The sequence below is a fragment of the Manis pentadactyla genome, chromosome 1 (assembly GCF_030020395.1).
Source record: "Manis pentadactyla isolate mManPen7 chromosome 1, mManPen7.hap1, whole genome shotgun sequence".
Classification (NCBI taxonomy): domain Eukaryota; kingdom Metazoa; phylum Chordata; class Mammalia; order Pholidota; family Manidae; genus Manis; species Manis pentadactyla.
This window is the reverse complement of record NC_080019.1, coordinates 154,522,567-154,547,989: the sequence shown is the minus strand read 5'-3', so window position 1 is coordinate 154,547,989 and position 25,423 is coordinate 154,522,567. Positions and strand designations below refer to the sequence as shown.

The window sequence follows — 25,423 nt, the reverse complement described above, 5'->3', positions numbered from 1 at the left end:
GAATATACACTGATAATTCCTTTCTCTCTGAATCACAATTACCATTTGAATTAAGACAGTCTTATTTTTTATAACAATTGTAAGTAATATCTTTTAAATATATAATAAAACCAGATTCTGCTTGTTCTTCTTTTAATATCAGGAAGCATGTAATAGATTTTTAAGGTATTTTTCTACATATATCTAACATATATTAACCTTATATATTAACTCCTGATTCCAAAGGTACCTTGAAGTCATTTTCTGGTAACATTTGTGACTGTTGGGAAAATATCAACAGTAAACCACTCTAAATGATTTTAAAATTACACAGTAATAGAGAAGTGATTGTGGTTACCAAGGGGGAGAGGAGTGGGCAGAGGACTGGGGACAGAGGGAGGGTAACTGTTAAACCACTGTGATGTACATTTGATAAAAAATTTTTTTAAATTACAAAGTAATTACAAACTAATGAAATATATGTGAAATACACATTTAGTAAATGTTTCTTTTTAAACAATAAATATATATCCATTGTGGAGAATTTGGGGAAAAAAAGAATATATGAGCAAAAACACAAATCACATTCTTAATACGTGGTTTTACTTCCTTTCATGCTTATTTGTTCTAGCACAAACATTAAAAAAATAAAGATTAGAAATGTTTTGCTATTTATTTCACTTAATATCATAAAGGGCAGTATTTCAATGCTTTTAGAGCCTATAGTATAATTACAATTTTAATAGTTGTATAATATGCAACTCTATCATCCTAGCATGATCTCATCCTCAAACTCACCTTAGGGTTCAAGGTGGCTGTTGATGTTCTAGATACCATATCTGCATTCTAGATAGTAAAAGGGGAATGTATCAGTCAAAAAGGTCAGGCCTCTAGTCCACAGAGTTCATTTTAAGCAGCCTTCCTGGAAATTCCACAAAACACCTCCATTTATATCTCATTGGTTAAAACATAGTGTTTTATCACAACACTATTAGAAATATACTAGAAACTGTAGGGGTTTTTTTGTTGGACACACTGCTGTATCAAAATCAAGGTTCTGTTAATGAGAGAAGAAAAGGAGAATGCATATTGGATAACGACTAGTAGTTTAGTTCATTCAGCTAAAATCCATTTCCTCCTCTTCCCAGGCTAACCTGCATTTCCTGTCTCCCTTGTAGTTGGGTGTAGTAATGTGAATGGGTTGTAGCCAGTGAAATATGGGAAGTAATATGTATCATTTCTGAACTTTCAAAAAGGAAGATTATCCTCTTTATGGAACCTAGAAGGAGGAACTTCTGACAACTAGGAATACTTACTTAGGACTATTACAAGAGTGAGAATAATATTCTTTAGTGTTTGAATTTTTATACATTTGGAGCTTATTAGTAATGCAGTTAACATTATGTGAACTAAGATCAGAGTGACCATACAATTTATTAGCCAAATGAAAATACTTTTAAAAATGAATAAGGCACAATTAATAACCATTCTAGGACTACAGCAATAAAACAGGACTGTTCTAGACAAAACAGGACTTACGGTCATCCAAACAATTAGCACTGTCTTTATAAATAGAATAAAAATAACTGTAATATGTTTGCTGTTATCTATTTATCTAGAACAATTCTCAATAGGAACCACAAAGAAATCCCTTCCAATGTGTATCAGAAAATATTGCATTGAAGATAATCATATAATCTGATGAGTAACATGATTAAATTGAGCTACCTAAAGCAACAATACAGATTTTATATATATATATACACACACTATATACATATACATACACACACTTTAAATATATACTTTTTATGTATATATATATATATATTTTTTTAATTCCTACTTTAATGATTTTATTTGAAAGACTTTTTAAAATTTCATTGAAATATTTTGGTATACACTGCTACCTAATTATTGGGGAGATGAAGACTAAGTTAAGCATTACATTTATGAGAACAACAGGTTTTGCTTTGCTAAAATAAAACAAAGCCAAACCATTTTAAGAACCTATTTTGTTTACTATGGTACATTAGTTCAAAATACTAATTGCATGGAATACAGATTACAAAAAACCCATTTAACATTTAACGCTGACCTATGCTTTTTGAAAGCTTGACTAGTTAGTATAAATTCTCTAAAATTTGCAGTCCATCTATCAACCATTAAAAATCCATATGTTCTTTATTTTTATCTTCATCTTAATAACAAGGTGCAGAATTAATAACCATCTGGAGTTAATATTTCTCAGATGTGACTCAGATCATCAACTGTTCTAAACCAGTCATTAATTCTTTGGAGGTGTATTATGTCTTGATTGGTGCTGCTTAGATGTTTTATAAGCTGTTTCATAGGCTTTATTTTGTAAGTAAATATCTCTCCCACCCACTTTTCAACTTCAATTTTAGTGAGAAAATGGACTGTACTGTCTAACATACAAAAATGAGAGTATATGTATGAACTTTTCTACCTGTACTCAAGAATGCTGTAAAAGTCCAGTTTTCACAACCAAATCATGTTTCACAGCTGATTCTACCCAAAGTTAATATCAAACTGCTCCATCTCCAATGAGAGTTGTAAAATACAGACTTTTATCAATATCTACCTAAAATAATTTCTTACTTGCACATCTATTTGGCTATTCAACCAACCTTTATTCAACACCTGTCAATAGCAATTACTATACTGCCTAACTCATATATAGATGACATACCCAATCCATTCTTCCAAGAGTTCACAATCCAGTAAGACACAAACATTCAAATATTGTGAGATAAATGCTGATATGTGCACAGAGTTCTAGTTGTCCCCCAAAAAGGAGTTTCCTAATTCAACTTTCAGCAGTATAAGTCTTCCCAGAAAGGAAGGAGAATCTTCTGTGCCTTAAAAGATAAACAGGAGAAAGCCAGAGAAGGTGAACTTCAGATAAACTCAGCATCATGGTCTTATATCCAGAGATAAGATAAAAGCAAGTAACATGGAAGAAATTACAAAAGTTTATTTAGAAAAAGCTGAAAGGTGGGAGTGTTTAAAGGTCAGAAAGTATCAGAAGATGAAAATGGAGAAGTAGCTGTGGTTAAATGGTAAGGGGAGCAGGGGTAAAGTAGGGTAGGGACAGGATTAGATCTTCAGATTAGGAGATCACTTCCTGCAACAGGATGAAGGATGAATTGGAAAGGCTGGTGGAAGGGGTTGGAGAAAGATGCAAAGCAAGTGGGAAATTGAAAACCACAACCATGGCAATTTGGAGAAAAAAATCATAAAAAGTCAAAATGATGCAGGGATAATAGAGACTTATTTGAAACAACTTTAACAGGTAGAATCAACAGGATTGGGTGAGTGGTTGTGGGACATAAGAGCAAGTCAATTACTTAAAATAACAATTTATAGAAATATTTGGCCTACTATAATTCACCTAGTCATTAAGCATTTTACTAATAATCTCTTAGTATTTCATAAGCAAATTTATTAGCATTTGTAGGTACATGCTTCGGATTTAGATGTAGACTCTTTCCTTTATAAGTAAAATGGTTTTTAAATATTTTGAATGACTCCAGTTAAAAAAATTAGAACTTTCTAATAAAACCAGAATCTTAGCTTACTTATACAATGCAAGCATTCATTTTTACAAAGAACAACTGGAAGCTTCTCTTGAAAGCAGGAGACAAAAGTTAAAGCTCTATAAGTAACAATGTAAAAAATAAAGAGAATAAAGACTATATTATGTAAATCAAGGGTAACTAGCTTAAAAAACACATACCTTTAAAAATATATATGCTTACAGAAAGACATCATCAAGACTATACATTAAATAACAGCAGAGATATTAGAAAAATGAATTGCATACTTATTTGTCAGATGCCCAAAGAACAAGAAACTAATCACATATTCACAGATATCAGTAAAATATTTCACATCTAATTTTCTAAATTATTTTCACTTGCTTCTCTTACTTTTTTCCTCACCATAGAATTCATATCATCATTATCCAATATTACATGTTCTTTCAACTGTTAAAAAACAAGGCAGCTATTCATTCATTTACTCATTCCTTCACTATTTTGCCAATGATCCTATACAGAAAGGAATATTCTGAGAAAATGCAGAGAGAAATGCCACAGATCATAGTTACTTAGGTATTAAATATATAAAAATTTATGGGCTCTAATAAGCTATGCATATCCATTTGCCTGTTTCCCTGCATTGCCTGCATAAAGGGAGGTCATTTTTTCATATATGAGTTGATAAAAGAAGGCCTGTAGCTCTGGATGATTCATATTCCCATGATCTCCTCCTCCAGGAAATTTTACTTTCTATGCCTTTTCATGTTTCCTGGTCTGCTTCAAATAGTGCCAGTATTTCACTGCCTTCTCTTATTTTTCTGTCATCTTCATCACCATCATCACTAACAGTTTTACCATCTGACTTTACAATCAGGTAGCTCACATACAGGGAATTAATTTTAGGAATGGCAAAGAACTAGTTCTAGAAATTTGGCAGCAACCTGGTCAGCTCTATGTGTGCTGATTACCTGGCTCTTTCCTTTTCTCATGGCTTTTTCTCTGCATGTATTATGTTCTTTTATTACTTACTAGTTGCCCTTTCACTACTGTTTTTCCTGCTCTTTTAGAACGTTTACTTGCACATGACTTTGGTTTACACAGTCTCTCTGCTCTAATCCTTTTCCATGTATCTTTCAGTGTATCTTTATGGCAGAAATTTCTGATTGCTTTTTTCCCTGGTCTCTGAACTTAGAAATTCTAAATTCCTAAAAAGTAATCTGTGAGAAGTGACAAATAGCCAATTCAGCAATTAATTAGATGTCTTTCAATCAGGTGTCCACCTTTGTCCCAATAAGATATGGTTGAGGTAATAGGGCATCTTGGCATTAAACATAATGGATATCCTTCAACCAACCTCTTAGTCAATTTACTTAGAAGATGATATGAGAATGACAAACTCAAAGATTTCTCTAATTTCTTCTGTAATTCCTCTAACATTTCTAATATGTTTATTTCTGAAGGGGTATTTTTTGGGGAGGAATCAGACTACTGATTTTACACTGAATTAGCTTATAGCCATTAACAGACATGTATAAAGACATAGTTATTAAAAATGAGAAAAAAAACAGAGGAAATACACTAAAGGAATTTATTTTAGTTCTTTTCTAAAAGAAAAAAACATCAAAACAATCCAAACATGCATAATATTTATTCTTATGGCATTAACTAAACAACTGTATTTAATAATTAACCATCATTAGGGATGGTTAATTATTAAATACAGTTGTTTAGTTAATAACTAGGCAATCTTTTTATACAAAATCTGTGTCATACTAACAACACTTTAACTAGGTTAAGACTGAACTTGAGCACCCTTTTAGGTTTTACTGAATCCTCCACAGAATAAATCACAATGTTGAAAATCAATCCATGGTTACAGGAACACAGAATAGCTGCCAATCCTGGCTTTATGATGGAGATGACCATGATTTTATACCAGCTCCCTTAATTACATCACCACTAACAGATTATGTAACTTTTCTCAGGTTCAGTTTTTTCATCTATAGAATGGTGCTCATAGTATTTACTTCCTATAAATAGTATTTTAAGATTAAATGGAAAAAACTATATAAAATGCTTAAGCAGAGTTCTTATTGCCAGACCCATAACATTAATAATTTGAATATCCTGAGGCAGAAATTTACATTGGGTGTTCTGCAAAGCCAAGACATGTGAAACTAAATTTCTAAGAGTTCCTGGGAGTGCCATGATCTACTACTCAACCTGCACATCACAGGAAAGCTCTGAATCTTCCTTTATTAATTTATAAAGAACAACAATGATGCCATGTAAATAAAAGCATACAAGTTCGATTATTTTTTTATTAAATGGGCTTGAAAATAAAGTAAGTTGCTATTAATATGACTGAAGTGAAAAGAAAGTAAGAAAATGAAAGAGAACAGTTTATTGTATAAAAACAGAAGGTAGGGATAGCTAAGTAAGTCATAATTTGTGAAACTGTTTAAGAAAAAGTTCCAGCCAGTTATGTAATGTCTCTGATAGTTGAAAATGTAAAGAAACCACTCTGAAATATGTCAGAGCTTTCAGGTTTTCTTAACAAGGCCTACTCTCGGAGAAACTATTTTACCAGAGTCTAGCCTGCTGAGTTTTTATTGAAGTTTAACCTATTTGAGGGAAGGAACAGCTCCAGGCTGCTCTAGCCTTCCAGGTAAGGGAAGGAAAATCCCGTTTCAGTTCTCTAGCCATCCTGCCCCACCTAATGTGGGAAAAGAAAACAGAAGTATTGGTGAAGTTCACAGTCCAGGGCCATAGACTTACCAAAAGACTGAGTCTTAATTACAAGACTGTAGAAGGATTTCCCTCCCACCCCACCTTACCACTCACTCTACATTATGTTAGTCTAAAGGCCTAATACCTCAGTTCCTTTTACCCAGACCTTAAGTCCATCTTTCAATAAAAAATTACAAGATGTACTAGAAGGCAAAAAAAAAAGAAAGAAAAACTGTTTGAAGAGATGAAAGCATCATCAGAACCAGAGTCAGGTATTGCAGGAATAATGGAGGTATGAGACCAGGAATTTTAAAAAACCATGACTAATAAGCTAAGGGCTTTAATTGATAAAGTAGACAACATGTAAGAACTAATGGATACTGTAAGTGCAGAGATGGAAATCCTAAGAATAAATCAAAAAGAAATGCTAGAGTTTAAGAAGAAGGTAACAGAAAAGAACAATGTCTCTGATGGGCTCATTAGTAGATTACATAACTGAGGAGAGAATCTGAGTTTGAGGAGGTAACAATTAGAAAATTCCAAAACTGAAAGTAATGTCTCTCAAATGTAAAACAGTATGACTGAAATTAATATAATGGATATTTAGAAAATGACCACATGTGTTGTGAGGTTTCTTAAAAGAAAAACTATTTAGATATTAATTTTGGAAACAATTTAACTAAAACAATCCATTTTTAACAGAAATTATCACTAAAGTTTATACTTTTGTAATTCAAACATATTTATTTATAGTTTTGGATAATTTTGATGTATTATAAATGAATCAAAATGCAGCACTAGTCTGCTACTATAATAAATTGGCTCTTTCTATATGAAATATAGAAATTGCAATGCAAAAACAGAAATTATTACTAGGTATTCTATTTTCCATTATAAATATATTCCATCTTTGATTCTTCAACTTTGCAACAATATTGGGAAATGATAGGCTCTGATCAATGGAATAAAATATCTTTCTATACAGTTTAATTGTAATAGAAGTCCCTTTTATTCGAAAAATCAATGTTTTATTATAAAAATCATTAGTAACTGAATTACTAGGTTTACTTATAGCTTTTATTTAGACTGGAATTACTTATATTCCTAGTTTCCTAATTATCTCAGGGTAAATTTCCTAATACCAATTCACTATATCTAACAGATAAAATCACATTATCTTGTATGATCTTGCATTATTCAAACCCTAATGATAATCTAAAGTCACAACATACAAAACATTCATACGTGATATTTGAAACCAATATCTGGCATCTGAGAAACACAAAGTTTTGTAATCTCTAATTGCAATTAATATAAAATAAAACTTAATATCCAATCAGACTTTTTTTGCTACTAACTTTCAGTTTTTTCTTCATATTTTTGTTAAGGTGTATTTCACTTTAAAAGAAAAGTTTAATTTTGAATATTGGAGTCCCTAAATCTATGTCCAACCACAGCTTTGTAACAAAGCTCTGACCTACTATTATACATTAGCAGCCAAACAAACCCTAATGATAATCTAAAGTCACAACATACAAAACATTCATACGTGATATTTGAAACCAATATCTGGTATCTGAGAAACACAAAGTTTTGTAATCTCTAATTGCAATTAATATAAAATAAAACTTAATATCCAATCACACTTTTTTTGCTACTAACTTTCAGTTTTTTCTTCATATTTTTGTTAAGGTGTATTTCACTTTAAAAGAAAAGTTTAATTTTGAATATTGGAGTCCCTAAATCTATGTCCAACCACAGCTTTGTAACAAAGCTCTGACCTACTATTATACATTAGCAGCCAAAAGAAAAGAGTGGGGGAAAAAAATATGTGGAACAAGCAAATCTTACACTTTCTTGCTAAAAATACAATTATGAATAAAAATAAGTTGTGAAAATCTCTCAGGTGACTTAATGCGAGTGCTTAAAAATCAATTCCTTTCCATCCTGTTAGATAGGTATAATTGTAGGCATAAATCAAATAATATCTTATGGAATTACTATTATTATAAAATGTTATGTTTTAACTATCAGGTTTTATTCATCTGTAAGTACCTTTGAAAACAAATATGTGACTACCCAAACAAATCACTTATCTTTTTCAAAATTACAGTATTGAAAGAAAAAAGTGACATGGATATTAAATTTTAAGAAATCTCAAATATAATTATTAAAGCTTAAAGGAAACACTATGTTTGTAATCATGAAATCCCTTTTTTGTATTATGAAAGTCTTTTATTTTTTCTGATTAGTAGCAGTTACTTAGTAACTGAAATCTTTTATTTTTTCTGGTTAGTAGCTCAATCAGAATTAATATGAACCACAATGCCCCAATATGACATATTCCCACTGCTCTGTAGCATTGAATCAGGCCCAATTTATATTAAGGATTTTGAATGTCACATTTAACTACAGTCCTTTTTACTGTATTTTTCTCTTTCATCTCCAATGTTATATATAGGCTAAAAATAAACTAAATAAATAAAAATATCAAAGGAAAGGAGTAAATATGAGTTAGGTTTCAAAAAATTTATATAGTTTTTTCACACAATTTCATATCATGAGAATAAATTCAGGACCTTTTTTTTATTGTTTTGTACAGTTATTGCAGTGTCTACTGTTTCTTTTTTTCTCATTAGCACTTAACAGCATGACTTCTTAAAAACTAGCTATCTCCTTCCCAGGAAATTTTCAATATTAAAATAGGTTCTCCAGTTTTGCAAAGTAAAATTTAGTATTAACCAGTTATTCATAGCAAATAGAAAATACAGGGCATATGCCTATACTTATGTTTGTGAACACTTCTTCAGTATTCATTTATAACTTCTACAGCATTATGCAAAACATTTTATTCATGTAGCATTCTTTCACTGATTATTATGTCACTGTTATCTACTCTGCTAGATCATCATAATTTTATTACCTTAATGTAGTATGTTGATAGATAAAGGGGAGAGGGGACACTTTTAGGATAAAGTTCTTAAGAGTTTTAAATTATGTAGTCATCAAATTCTGGACATCAGACAGTGACATCAAAGTGTTAAGAATTAGAACCACTGGCTCCAAAATTCTTGATGTATTCATTCTTTTCTAAACAAAGCTTCAACCGCTATACAAATATAATTATTCAATTTCACTCCATTCTCAGTATATCATATCACCTATATTTTGAAGACCCTTCCTAGCAATTTTCCAAGGTATCTTTCATTTCCAAGGGTCTATATTATTGTTCAAACAAAAGTAAGTTTCAATAACTTTTGTTTGCTTGTTTAAGTGAGTCCAGAAAGTTTTTACCTTTACTTTAATAAGTAGAAGTAAAGGGCTTAGATATATACCATCTAAATCAACTAAGACACTGAAATTCTGTATGTTCCACAATATGGCCTATGATCACAGTCTTATTTCCCACCATATCCTTTCACTCTAGCCACACAAATTTTTCTCAACATTCCTAAAACTTAATGCACAAATGAAGAATTCTGTCTTTCCTCAAGCCATTCTCTGCCTGCAAGTTACTTTGTAACCTCTCTACTAGTTCGTATGTTTCCTTCATAATTTATAAGGGTGAGCTGATATGTTACATGTTACTACAATTTCCCTAGCCAGAATTAATCCCTCCCTTGATTTTTTTCTGTCATAAGACATTACTCAAAGCTACGTGAAGACAATCTCTTTGGCCTTATGATTGTATCTCAAATGGCAAGGCTCCTTGAGAGTAGAAATACACTCTTGTAAGTACTTGAACAGGGTACTTGGCACCAAAAGTATAGAATTCTGGGCATCACTTAAAAGAAAGTATATTTTAGGTGTTCACACAAATGAGCTGACAAGAAAACACTTCAAAAATACATATTTTTTCTTTTCATTTTTCGAGCCTAAAAACACTTCAAAAATACATATTTTTTCTTTTCATTTTTCGAGCCTATTTTCTATATTTGTTATTCAGAGGTGCTTTCTCCCCCTACTCAAATAATTAGTAATTGTTTTGTTCATAGGAACATCATGAATGTCTGTTCCTATAACTAACCAGCAAACTCCTGGTGAAATGACTATTTTAAGTTTTAAAAATCTATAAATTTATTAAATCACTTATATTTTACATAGTGCATTATGATTTCAAAGATGTCTTAGTTCAATGCCTTATAGAAAGAGAACTATATCAAAGTTATTCCAGAAAGTAATCTATTCAGAGAAATACCAAATATACTTTACACTAGAAAATTGCCAAATGTATCATTCAGTTTTACTTTCCATCCATGAAATATTTGTAAAACCAACTGAATTAGTGTCACTGGAAAAAGGCAACTTCAGTCAAATGGCCATTCAATTAGCAAGGCTCTATAAACCTAGGAACCTGAAAATATATATAAAATTTCAAATAGATATAATTACAATTTTAATATTCAAATATAAATGGTGGTTTAAAAATTATAAACTAACAATTTCTATAGACTTAAAATTATTTAATCAATATTGATGTCTAGATGATTTTCACTGCCATTTTTAGCAGCCTTTATTTCAAGGTTTTTCATCCTTACTGATTATTTCTTACTTGTTTTAACCTATAAAATAGCATAAATAAAGCTTAATTCTTGTTAGTAATTATCTTCTCCATTAAAAGAGAAATTAAGTTGTATGTTTTCTTTAAAACTATGTCATCTATCCATTGTTTCCTTTGATTCACCTTTGTTTTATCTAATTCATGTAGCTTTATCCTTATCTTTTATAAAATATGTCCATATACTCCAGTTTTCAAGTATTCCTACTGGTGACACTTGCCATATACACATTATTACTCGAGGGTAATCTTAAAGTTAAACAGCCTATTCCACCAGTGATATTTTAAGGTAATGAGTATTCAATTTACTTTTTAATATCTGAATCTATTTGTTACTTTTTTTTCTCTCTGTAGTCTATCCATATTGTTCGTTAGCCTTTACATGGTAGAATCTTAAAAAAAATAAAAATCATCTAGCTGTGAAATGACCACTCACATGTGTTATGATTAGAATTTATTTAGTTTAGAATTTTTGCTGTACTACTTCCTAGCTTTGTGACCTTGTAGAAGTTACTTAATGTACCTGAACTTCAATTTTTACACCTTTCACTAGGGTAAAATTATACTTTATTTCTAGGACTCATGTGAGAAAATGCTTTGAACAAAACCTAGCATATGGTAAATCCTCAATAAATTTTAACCATCTTTTCCTGACCCACCTTATTATATCATATTTCTTTTCTACTTATTCTCCTTTCCCTCTTTCTCTCTTTCCTCTTGCTAATTTTTGGCTGGTGTCTAAAAAGTACATCTCAAGTTTACCAGTATATTTATTAAGGAAGAAAAGAAATCTGAATCAATTATGCAAATATCACACATAAGTAATTTCCAACTGAACTTTCCAATGCTTCTCTCTTTAGCAGTAACATGATAAGGATACAGGCTTTAGAGTCAGAAACAACTTAGTTTTTAATGCCCATCACTCACTATTTGGCTTATAATTAGTTGATATTTTTTGGTTCCTTACTCTCTTAAAGACTGGGTTTCTCAAAAGAACTAAGACATACCTCCTTGGGTCATTGTGAAAATAAGGTGTAAAATATTTTAGTGCAATGTCTGACAAATGGAAAACTTGAGGTATGCACCACTTTTCAGACAATTCTGCCTTCTCATTCTGTAACTAACAAACCAGAAGTGGTAGAAAAAATCCCCCTTTTAAAACAACCATGACAAAATCATCGCAAAAATGATAGCAGTAAGTTTATTTGTAACACTCCAAGTCCCAGTGTCTCCTGGTTAACAGTTTGCTTTGAAATGCAGCCTGATAAAGACAAACACAATCTCTGGGGCAGAGGCATAACTCCTTCTATTTCTCGCCTGGTTCTTTGACAATGACTACATGAAGTCAGTGGTAAAATAACTGCTGATATTTTGGGGTTTTTTTTTTCCAGAAAATGGAAGAAGTAGAGCTTATAAACTAATTATTTGTAAGTTCTTATAAGCCACTTTTAATACTGAGAAAGGAAATATCTATTTCTTGGAAGGGTATTCAAGAAAAAAAGGTTCATTTGCTTCTTGAAATTAACTGATAAATGTGACATAATACATTCAACAAATTGATATTTATTCATTTCACTAGAAATAAGATAATGACAGTAAAGTATAATCTCAGTTTAAAAGACTTATTCTGAGAAATGGCTGGATACGAGTCTAAGAATATAATGAAAATTTCAGAAGAAACAAAACCGCTGTCTATAAGACAAACAAATCTTAAGAAACAGCCTGTTAAACAAAGATAGGAAGATTTAACTCTTCACGGGAATTTTTAGTTGAAAACACACATTTAATGAATAACTTGATATACAAGGTCAATTTTATACGGCAGTATTTGAATGATCTAAAAAATAAAACATTTTTGGATCAACTTCTTTCAGATTTGAATTTATTAATGTAATAGAAAAAGCAATGAAAAAATGTCAACTAAGAATGTGCTGAATGAGAATAACACAACTTCTAAGAAAAGGAAGAAAAGCCAACTCAAGTATATCTGAAAACAGTTGACTATCTCCATTATTGAAAATTTTATTTAACTAGATAAAATGAAAAAACAGCTTCACAAACCATCCTTTTAGTTAAAATGAAAAGAGAACGAAAAATTGCAATATGAAAATGATGCAAAACATTTCAAAATATATAAAAAGCCAAGTATAACCATAGCCAACTGATGTCAGTACCTGAAAAACTACTTTGTAAATTATACATCTTTGTACGCCCTTCAAAAGCAACTATTCTCAGTTAACAAAGCATAGTCATAATATATCTTTCTGCGAAGTTCAAAAAGCACATACTGCTTTAGCAGACTCATATTTTTCTAATAAAACACAAATTGTTAGGATCTGTAAAATCCATTTATGTTAAGATAATCTTAAGTTTGTTTATGCACAAAAACTTTTTGAGGTTATCAAATTTAATAAAAATATATATAGAGAAAAAAGTGTCTTGAACTTACCCATGGACATTTATTTCTAAAGAAAATACTCATATGGGAGATATTCTAATATTACTATGTTTAAACATCATATTAAAGAACACCTACTAATTTAGAAGCAAGGATGTTTTACATGTAATTCCTATTGATTACCAGTTCTAGATATATTTTGATCTTTTCTATGGGATTTAAATTATATGTTAAAATTCATCTAACAAAATTGTTCCTTTAATTAAAACAGACCCTAAAACCTAGCGAGGATAACAATTTAAAAAGATATTTAAACTTACCCCATTTAATGGATATGTTTTCCATCCTAGCTCTCCCAGCACAGTTGTTGTATCAAGCAAAACAACTGAAATTAAATAAATAAGAAAATGAATGAATTTCTCAATTGATGCAGAAATATATGTTACTTAAGATCACTATGTCAACTAGCTTTACTATTATTCATTGCTTTAGCTTTAATAAGTTACATCATTTACTTTAAATTATTTGTATATACTAAGAAATGTATCATACTTAATATTAAGTGATAACACATATAAGGTGGTTATAGTTTTAAAACATGCAATTTGCATTTAACATTGCTAAATAAAATGCATAACTGAATGACAGAATTACCTAAGTCAGTTTCTAATAACTGCCTTTTAAAATTAACAAATGTTGGAGGAGGTAATCAAGAGGAATCAACCACTGGTTGACACTTGAGCTGAACATGGGCAACTGGAAGCTGCTTGACTCTCTCTCCTGTCCTTGCAATGTACAGTCTGCCTACCTTTCCCACAGTGGGAGATGTTACAAGAACATAGCCTTGAGAGAGTAAGGTGGTGTTGAGAACAGCGGAAGGTATTCATGACTGAACCCAGTTAAGGCATCTATATGAACTTTAAGATTCTGTCGGTCCAGTGTGGAGATCTACATATCTTACAGCCATACAAGACAAGCCTTGTAAGTTCCCTTGCTTAGTAAACCTGCCACCTGCCAATATAGAGTGGTCTGCCCCTTTCTTCAGTCTTTTTCTGCCTTGCATGAGTACAGGAGCTAGTTTGCAAATCAGTAATATAATAAACACCTTGCTTTTCTCCCTACTTCCATATATGCAGTCTTTTTACATGCATTAAAGTAAGAAAACCTGTATTAATGCAGGCTTCTGTGTTTTCTTTCTGTGTTATTAAATGTCCTAAGATTTACAAAGTATGAAAACAACTTATTCTGAATAAACTTACTATATTTGAAGCAAAGATTACATTATTATTATATATGCTAGTATATTTTCCCTGAACAAAAGCATCTCATAATCTGGACAAAAAGGCAGACATATAAACAAATAATTAGAACAGAGTCTCTTAAATTGTAAACTAGAAGATTATATAATCTCCTAGCAATTAAGTTAGGCTATGGCTTCAGAGGGTAAATCTGAGAGGATTTCAGAAAGGAGATGCAAGCTGAAGACGGTGTCTTGAATCAGATGTGATGAGAAACATTTTATTTTATAGTATCTTTTATAAAGTAACTGAACCCGTTCTTAATTGCTGGAGTCAGGACTAGGAGTGGGAATTATTTGAGTGAACTAGGAGATTAGAAATGAGATGGAAAGATATGGAGATACACGGATGATTTTTGTAGTGTTCTCAGCAGGTAAATGGTTAGAGTCCATGATTCAACAGAACTTTATTATTAATTACTACCCACAAGTTCCCCAGATAGCAGTAGGCCATGGACCACACACTGAAAAACAATCCTTTGTATCATGAGTTTTAGTTCTCCATTTACTTAAGAAAGTGAGTTTTTTATTTGTAATTTTTAAAAATACCATTAGGAGTATGTTATTGGACACCTGCTATATAGTGTTTGCCTAAAGATTCAATGTTTTTTTCTTATATGAATCACTGGTACATTTTATTGATTTTTAAGTATCAAACCATGCTTAAATTTCTGGGATAAATTTTACTTAGTCACTGCAGAATATTCTTTCAATAATGTTAAAAATCTATTCACTAAACAAACATCTGTAAAACTGAGCTATAATTCTTCAATTCATATTGTGGAAAATTCTAAAACACATTTTAAAATGTAGAGAAAACAGTAAAATAAACCTTCATGTACTCATCACCCAGCTTCAATAAGTACCAAATTACAGCCCATCTCATTCCATCTAACATTTTTACCTATTCTCCCCACTGCAAGATTTCTTTGAGGTAAATTCCAGTGATCATATCATTTAATCTATAAAAATTTCAGTACATATTTCTAAGATAAAGGCTCCTTTTAATATAGCCAGAATATCTTTATGCATTACTATAAGAGGTAATTCTTTAATGTCATCAAATATACATCCAGTGTTTAATATTTCTATTGTCTCAATTTCTTTTAACAAAAAAATTAAGATCCAACTAAGTGCTATACATTACAGTGAATTGACAGTCCTCTTCAAGTTTTTTTTAAATCTATAGCTTCCCCCATTCTTTTTCTTAGATGTATTGAAGTATGACTTATTTACAGCAAAATTCACACAAAAATTTTAAATGTACATTTCCATCAATTGTGACAACTCCCTGCATCAATGTAACCACTGTCACTATCAAGCCATAGAGTATTTCCATCTCCCACAAAATTTCCCTTATGATTCATATGGTGAATTCCTTCCACATCCCAGTCCCTGGCAGCTACTAATCTAATATCTGTCCCTATGGCTTTGCCTTTTCCAAAATGTCAGATGAACGTAATCATATAGCATGAAGCCTTTTGAGTCTGGTTCCTGTCACAAAGCATAATGCACTTAATATCCATCTATGTTGTTGTATGTATCGAGTTTCTTTTTGCTGAAAAGCATTCTATTGCATGGAATTCTCTAGTTGATGGAAATGTGGGCTATTTCTAGTTGGAGACATTATAAATAAAACCACTATAAATGCTCAAGTACAGATTTTTATATGAGTCCATCCTTTCACTTATCCATGGTAAATAGGGGTTACTGGGTTATATGGAGAATGCTTATTTTTAAAGAAACTATTAAACTGTATTTCAAAATGGCTATGAAATTTTATATTCCCATTAACAGAATGTATGGTTTTCCAATCACTCCACATGCTCACCAGGAATCAGTATTTTCAAGTTTCTTTTAAGACATTATAATAGTGTATCACAATTGTTTAAATATATATTTCCCTAATGTCAAGCCAGTTATCTTTTTCACTATTTGAAATCAAATTTACTGAAAAAAAAAAACGTTCTAGATTCTTCTGATTGTGACGTATCACTAAACATTTCCCCCATTCCCTGTATTTTCTTTAAATTGGTAGATATATTTAGTGGCTTGATCAGATTCAGGTTTTATTTTTTGTAAGATTATTTCATTGGTGGTGTGTACCAGTTCAGGGGAGATATCAATGTCTATTGGGGTCATGTCAAAAGGATTCGGGAAAAAACTTGCATAGACTTCTACTGGCCAAAAATGGCTAATTTGATCACACAGAAGGTTAATGACTGTAAGGAACTGAAACACTTCAAGTATGTTTAATTTATGTATTCATAATGATAAATATACCTACTGATAACTTTTTCAGAATATTAGGAAATCATTATTTTTAAAAATGGTAAATAATCTGAAAATAAGACATACATTTTAAAGCTTTTTTCTATATGAACTACTTAAGAATAAAGAAATAATGAAGGACCATTTCTCTTATTGAAATATTTCAGTTCATAAATGAATAAGTAATGACCAAATCAGGCTACACCATTTTCTACTCTTAATGAATTAATATATTTAGCTAATGGTTTCCAGTGGCTGCTAACATCACATAAAGAGATAAAAGGATACATTAAGGGCTAGAACTTTTTAAAAGGCTTTCTTTATAGTATCATTTACCTCATATTAACATACTATTCAGCAAGCCTGGAAGAAAAAGAAAGCACAATAAAGATAGTGTGTGTGTGTGTGTGTGTGTGTGTGTGTGTGTGTGATATATATATATATATATATATATATCAAACACACACATACAAATACACAAAATGATATTTGATAGTATTTGGGTTCATTCAGAATAACAAAAATTACCTCATACTGAAGTCTATCAACAGAGATTTCTTCTTTACAGATTTGGAAATTAATTAATTAGTCAACAAGATTATTTTTTCTGAAACATATTTAGGTTGCTTGGTTCTTATACTTATAACTTGTAAACTGTGAAGTATATTTATGTCAAAACAAACACAAAAAGAAGATATGTATATACCTACAATAGCATATATCCTTATGAAGAATTATTTTTTTCTCTGTAGCTTCAAAAAGCAAGATTTGCGTAATTATTTTATTTTCCTCATTAAACTGCAATGATACCTTTTAAAATACGTAAGTACAGCAAAATTTCAAATTTGTATTTCTGACAAGTGAATGATATGCTGATCTTAAAATAAAACAGACTTTTTGAGGTTTTTCTAATGCCATTATGTTTTAAGTATTTATATATAATCATTTGTTTCATATGTAAAACCCCCACAAATTCAGGTTTTTCAGGCACACTAATTGCATTGAACCCAGCAATGTGAGAGCTCCTCCTGCTGGCTTTAAAAAAAAGTTATCTAGCCTTTACCAAAGTGCAAAAATATTGGAAACTTAGAGGGAAAAAACATTATGTCAATGTCAACATCAGTGAAATGTCAATACCTTTTTACTTTTAATTTAGTGACAAGGTTTTATGTATAGCAAGATTAATACCTATAATTTATTTATGGAGTCCACGTGAAAATATAATTATTCATATTATAATAAATGAGAAATTGAATACACCAAAAAATAACAGAAGTAGTAGGTTGATGGTAACAAAGTTTTGAAAATATCTGTTTTGTTTACTAAGCAAAATAATGCATAGAATATGTTTGTTGAATTACATACAATCTTCTCTTAACTTTCAGAAATAAATTTACCACATATTATATTTCTCTCTGAAAATATCTCATTATTACTCCTTTTAATCATTCTTTTGGAAACTAAGAACATTTCCCTGTGTTCTAAAAGAAGACATCAAATAATAAAGACATGGTTGATATTTTTGGATTAAATATGAGAGTAATGAGTACCTTAAGAATAAAAAACTCAATGTTAATTTTTTGTCTAATTTATCAAGTCTTAATTCACATCCTTTTTAGTAAATTTAAGAGATATTAGCTTTAAAACAATTAACATGTAGATTTATAGTATAAAAAATTGAAGATCATCTATATTTCAACTCCACAATAAAAAAAGGATGAGATTTTACATATACATCATTTTGAAAAATTAAACAAGGAAGAGATCAATCAACCCACTAAGAAAGTACCTATTCTTTCAGGAGAGTTATGTTGTAAAAATGCAAGTTAATGGCACGTGAATGAGTTAAAAGATTTACCAATATTTTTTAAGGTTCATACAGGCAGTAAATACAGATCTGGGATTTTCTCCAATAGATTTCATGCAAAAAAGGACAAGGCATTTCTTCTTAGAATCATTGAATTTGGAGCCTTTATTTTACAAATAGGGCAGGAAAAGGTAAAGTAAGCTACTAAGTTACTTAGTAACAACACAGTAGTGGAAATGCTTGATAGTTCCATGTTCCACTGACTGTAACATATCCTACCCTACAAACTCCCATAGCTTGAAACAAAGGGAATACCTCTGACGAAACAATGAGATATAATTACAGAATACACCAAATAATAGATATATAAATAAAAATGCACATATATATATTAGCACACACACCCATAAAATATATTAAATATATGTAAAAGCCGTAGTCTACTGAAAGTCATCTTGTTTAGTTTCTGCTTTAAACTGACACTGAGGTGATGACATTAACTAATCTGATTTTTACATAATTTTATATTCTTGAATGATGAAAATCACAGCTTTAAATTCCAGATTTATATACTGTGGGTATCTTCCCTCAGATAGAGTCAGAATCAGTATGTAATTCCTCAAAAATAAAACAGAGATTGCTTTAAATAAACATGGGATTATTATGTTTACCCCTGATATGTGCCTCTGTACACTGATATTATTTCAAGACATTTTTCAGAGTATCACTTCTTATTAAAAAACAAACTACTTTTATCTACAAACAGATAAATATTTGTTTATTAGGTATACTTCCAGTAACAAAACAGCAGCAGACTCACAGACTCCAAGAAGGTACTAGTGGACATCAAGGGAGGGAGAAAGGGATTATGTGGTATCATGATTAGTGCATATGGTGTGTGTGGGGTCAAGGGGAAGACAGTGTAGCTCAGAGAAGACAAATAGGGACTCTGTAGCATCTTACTACACTGATGGACAGTGACTGCAATGAGGTATGGGGGGGCTTGATAATAAGGGTGAATGTAATAACCACATTGTTTTGCCTGTGAAACCTTCATAAGAGTATATATAAATGATACCTTAAAAAAACATCCTCAGGGGGAGCCAAGATGGTGGCATGAGTAGAGCAGCGGAAATCTCCTCCCAAGATCACATATATTTTTGAAAGTACAACAAAGACAACTCTTCCTAAAAGAGAGACCAGAAGACACAGGACAACATACAGACCACATCCACACCTGAGAGAACTCAGTGCCTCATGAAGGGGGTAAGATACAAGCCCCAGTCCGGCGGGAACTGAGCACCCCACACCCCAGCTCCGGGTGGGAAGAGAGGAGTTGGAGTGGGGAGGGAGAGGGAACCCAGGACTGCTAAATAGCCAGCCCTAGCCATCCGCACCAGGGCGCACACACAGTGCATGTGTGGGGTCCTGGATACTAGGGAAACAGGACAGTAAGACCTGTGAGCGGGACCCTGCAGCCGGCGCCCTGGGGACAAAGAAAAGCAAGGGCTTTTAGGAATTCTTAAAGGGACAGGGACCCCACAGCTGAACGGAAGCAGGGAATCTGGGGAACTCTGGGCACTCATACCCCCTGGGCAGCAGGAAGCACGGAGGACCCTCATGGAGATAAATAGCCTTCCTGCCGTTTCCCCTAAAACGCGGCTCCACCGATCGGAGCAGCAGCCCGAGGCAGGCCACGCCAATAGCAACAGCAGATAACAACTCCATAGTGGCCGGGCAAGAATCAGAAGCTACATCTGCATGCAACTGCCCAGCACAAGACACTAGAGGTCGCTGTTCTCACAGGAGAGGAGGGCCACAAACCAAAAAGAAGGGAAGTTCTTTCATCCGTCACTCGTGCCAGCTCAGCAAACTATCTTTATCACCATTAAAAGGAAAAATTTCAGGTAGACAAAGATAACAGAGACAACACCTGAGAAGGAGACAGGCCTAACCAGTCTTCCTGAAAAATAATTCAAAATAAAAATCATAAACATGCTGACGGAGATGCAGAGAAATAAACAACAGCTAAGGGATAAAGTCTGGAGGGAGATTACAGATGTCCAGAGGGAGATTACAGACATCCAGAAGGAGATTACAGAAGTGCAACAAACTCTGGAAGGATTAATAAGCAGAATGGATAAGATGCAAGAGGCCATTAATGGAATAGAAACCAGAGAACAGGAACGCATAGAAGCTGACACAGAGAGAGATAAAAGGATGTCCAGGAATGAAATAATATTAAGAGAATTGTGTGACCAATCCAAAAGGAACAATATCCATATTTTAGGGGTACCAGAAGAAGAAGACAGAGAAAAAGGGATAGAAAGTGTCTTTGAAGAAATAATTGCTGAAAACTTCCCCAAAATAAGGGAGGAAATAATCGAACAGACCACAGAAATACAAAGAACTCCCAAAAGAAAGGACCCAAGGAGGACAACACCAAGATGCATAATAATTAAAATAGCAAAGATCAAGGACAAGAAAATAGTTTTAAAGGCAGCTAGAGAGAAAAAGGTCACCTATAAAGGAAAACCCATCAGGTTATCATCAGACTTCTCAACAGAAACCTAACAGGACAGAAGAGAATGGCATGATATATTTAATGCAATGAAAGAGAAGGGCCTTGAACCAAGGATACTGCATCCAGCACGATTATCATTTAAATATGAAGGAGGGATTCAACAACTCCCAGACAAGCAAAAGTTGAGGGAATTTGCTTCCCACAAACCACCTCTACAGGGTATTTTAGAGGGACTGTTCTAGATGGGAGCCTTCCAAAGACTAAAAAGATGTCACCAGAGAAAATAAAATCACAGCAAAGAAAGTAGACCAACCAAATACTAACTAAAGGCAAAAAATAAAATCAACTAGCCACTAAAAGCAGTTAAAGGAAACACGAAAGAGCACAGAATAAAATAACCAACATGTAAAGAATGGAGGAGGAAGAATAAGAAGGGAGAGAAGAAAAGAATCTCCAGACACTGTATATAACAGCTAAAAAAGTGAGCTAAGTCAGGCAGTAAGATCCTAAACATGCTAACCTTGAACCTTTGGTAACCAAAAATCTAAAGCCTGCAATGGCAATAAGTACATATCTTTCAATAGTCACCCTAAATATAAATGGACTGAATGCACCAATCAAAAGACACAGAGTAATAGAATGGATAAAAAAGCAAGACCCATCTATACACTGCTTACAAGAAACTCACCTCAAACCCAAAGACATGCACAGACTAAAACTCAAGGGATGGAAAAACATATTTCAGGCAAATAACACAGAGAAGAAAGCAAGGATTGCAGTACTAATAACAGACAAAATAGACTTCAAAACAAAGAAAGTAACAAGAGATAAAGAAGGACACTACAAAATGATAAAGGGCTCAGTCCAACAAGAGGATATAACCATTCTAAATATATATGCACTCAACACAGGAGCACCACCATATTTGAAACAAATACTAACAGAACTAAAGGGGGAAATAGAATGCAATGCATTCATTTTAGGAGACTTCAACACGCCATTCACTCCAAAGGACAGATCCACCAGACAGAAAATAAGTAAGGACACAGAGGCACTGAACAACACACTAGAACAGATGGACCTAATACACATCTACAGAACTCTACACCCAAAAGCAACAGGATTCTTCTCAAGTGCACATGGAACATTTGCCAGAACAGACCACATACTAGCTCACAAAAAGAGCCTCAGTAAATTCCAAAATATTGAAATTCTACCAAACAACTTTTGAGACCACAAAGGTATAAAACTAGAAATAAATTCTACAAAGAAAACAAAATGGCTCACAAACACATGGAGGTTTAACAACATGCTCCTAAATAATCAATGGATCAACGAACAAATTAAAATAGAGATCAAAGAATATATGGAAACAAATGACAACAACAACACAAAGCCCCACCTTCTGTGGGACACAGCAAGAGCAGTCTTAAGAGGAAAGAATACAGCGATCCAGGCACACTTAAAGAAGGAAGAACAATCCCAAATGAATAGTCTAACATCACAATTATCGAAACTGGAAAAAGAAGAACAAATGAGGCCTAAAGTCAGCAGAAAGAGGGAAATAATAAAGATCACAGAAGAAATAAACAAAATTGAGATGAATAAAACAACAGAAAAAATCAATGAAACCAAGAGATGGTTCTTTGAGAAAATAAACAAAATAGATAAGCTCCTAGCCAAACATATTAAGAGAAATAGAGAATCAACACACATCAACAGAATCAGTAATGGGAATGGAAAAATCATGACAGACTCCACAGAAATACAAAGAATTATTAAAGACTAATATGAAAACCTATATGCTAACAAGCTGGAAAACCTAGAAGAAATGGACAACTTTCTAGAAAAATACAACCTTCCAAGACTGACCAAGGAAGAAACACAAAAGTTAAACAAACCAGTTACGAACTAAGAAATTGAAATGGTAATCAAAAACTACCCAAGAACAAAACCCCCGGGCCAGACGGATTTCCTCGAAATTTTATCAGACATACAGAGAAGACATAATACCTATTCTCCTTAAAGTTTTCCAAAAAAATAGAAGAGGCGGGAATACTCCCAAACTCATTCTATGAAGCGAACATAACCCTAACACCAAAACCAGGCAAAGACCCCACCAATATACCTGATGAACGTAGATGCAAAAATACTCAATAAAATATTAGCAAACCGAATTCAAAAATATATCAAAAGGATCATACAATACGACCAAGTGGGATTCATCCCACGGATGCAAGGATGGTACAACATTCGAAAATCCATCAACATGATCCACCACATCAACAAAAAGAAGGACAAAAACCACATGATCATCTCCATAGATGTTGAAATAGCATTTGACAAAATTCAACATCCATTCATGATTAAAAATATCAGCAAAATGGGTATAGAGAGCAAGTACCTCAACATAATAAAGGCCATATATGATAAACCCACAGCCAACATCATACTGAACAGCGAGAAGCTGAAAGCTTTTCCTCTGAGATTGGGAACAAGGCAGGGATGCCCACTCTCCCCACTGTTATTTAACATAGTACTGGAGGTCCTAGCCACGGCAATTAGACAAAACAAAAACATACAAGGAATCCAGATTGGTAAAGAAGTTAAACTGTCACTATTTGCAGATGACATATATTGTACATAAAAAACCCTAAAGACTCCATTCAAAAACTACTAGAACTGATATCGGAATACAGAAAAGTTGCAGGATACAAAATTAACACACAGAAATCTGTGGCTTTCCTATACACTAACAATGAACCAATAGAAAGAGAAATCAGGAAAACAACTCCATTCACAATTGCATCAAAAAGAATAAAATACCTAGGAATAAACCTAACCAAATAAGTGAAAGATGTATACCCAGAAAACTACAAGACACTCTTAAGAGAAATTAAAGGGGACACTAACAAATGGAAACTCATCCCATACTCTTGGCTAGGAAGAATTAATATCATCAAAATGGCCATCCTGCCCAAATCAATATACAGATTTGATGCAATCCCTATCAAATTACCAGTAACTTTCTTCAACGAACTGGGAAAAATAATTCAAAAATTAATATGAAACACCAAAGACCCTGAATAGGCAAAGCAATCCTGAGAAAGAAGAATAAAGTAGGGGGGAATCTCACTCCCCAACTTCAAGCTCTACTACAAAGCCATACCAATCAAGACAATTTGGTATTGGCACAAGAACAGAGCCACTGACCAGTGGAACAGATTAGAGACTCCAGACATTAACCCAAACATATAAGGTCAATTAATATTTGATTAGGGAGCGATGGACATATAATGGCGAAATGACAGTCTCTTCAACAGATTGTGCTGGCAAAACTGGACAACTACATGTAAGAGAGTGAAACTGGACCATTGTCTAACCCCATACACAAAAGTAAATTCGAAATGTATCAAAGACCTGAATGTAAGTCATGAAACCATAAAACTCTTTGAAAACAACATAGGCAAAAATCTCTTAGACATAAACATGAGTGACCTCTTCTTGAACATATCTCCCCGGGCAAGGACAACAAAAGCAAAAATGAACAAGTGGGACTATATTAAGCTGAAAAGCTTCTGTACAGCAAAAGACACCATCAATAGAAAAAAAAGGTACCCTACAGTATGGGAGAATATATTTGTAAATGACACATCCGATAAAGGCTTGACATCCAAAATATATAGAGCTCACCCACCTCAGCAAACAAAAAACAAATAATCCAATTAAAAAATGGGCAGAGGAACTGAACAGACAGTTCTCCAAAAAAGAAATTCAGATGGCCAACAGACACATGAAAAGATGCTCCACATCACTAATTATCAGAGAAATGCAAATTAAAACCACAATGAGATATCACCTCACACCAGTAAGGATGGCTATCATCCAAAAGACAAACAACAACAAATGTTGGCAAGGTTGTGGAGAAAGGGGAACCCTCCTACACTGCTGGTGGGAATGTAAATTAGTTCAATCATTGTGGAAAGCAGTATAGAAGTTCCTCAAAATGCTCAAAATAGACTTACCATTTGACCCAGGAATTCCACTCCTAGGAATTTACCCTAAGAATGCAGCACTCCAGTTTGAAAAAGACAGATGCACCCCTATGTTTATCGCTGCACTATTTACAATAGCCAAGAATTGGAAGCAACCTAAGTGTCCAACAGTAGATGAATGGATAAAGAAGATGTGGTACATATACACAATGGAATATTATTCAGCCATAAGAAGAAAACAAATCCTGCCATTTGCAACAACATGGATGGAGCTAGAGGGTATTATGCTCAGTGAAATAAG

At 32.7% G+C, this 25,423-nt stretch overlaps 1 protein-coding gene across 6 annotated transcripts in view; it reads right to left on the bottom strand.

The window, feature by feature from the left end:
• EPHA6 (EPH receptor A6) overlaps window positions 1–25,423 on the bottom strand; it is a 932,734-nt gene that overhangs the window by 832,319 nt on the left and 74,992 nt on the right. For all 6 annotated transcript variants that reach the window (XR_008997600.1, XM_036916570.2, XM_036916571.2 and 3 more), the window contains exon 2: window positions 13,549–13,613. Coding sequence is in view for 3 of the 6 variants with exons in the window: in XM_036916570.2 (XP_036772465.1) it covers window positions 13,549–13,613 (65 nt within the window). In the remaining 3 variants the exon portion in view is untranslated. The remainder of the gene's footprint in view (window positions 1–13,548; window positions 13,614–25,423) is intronic.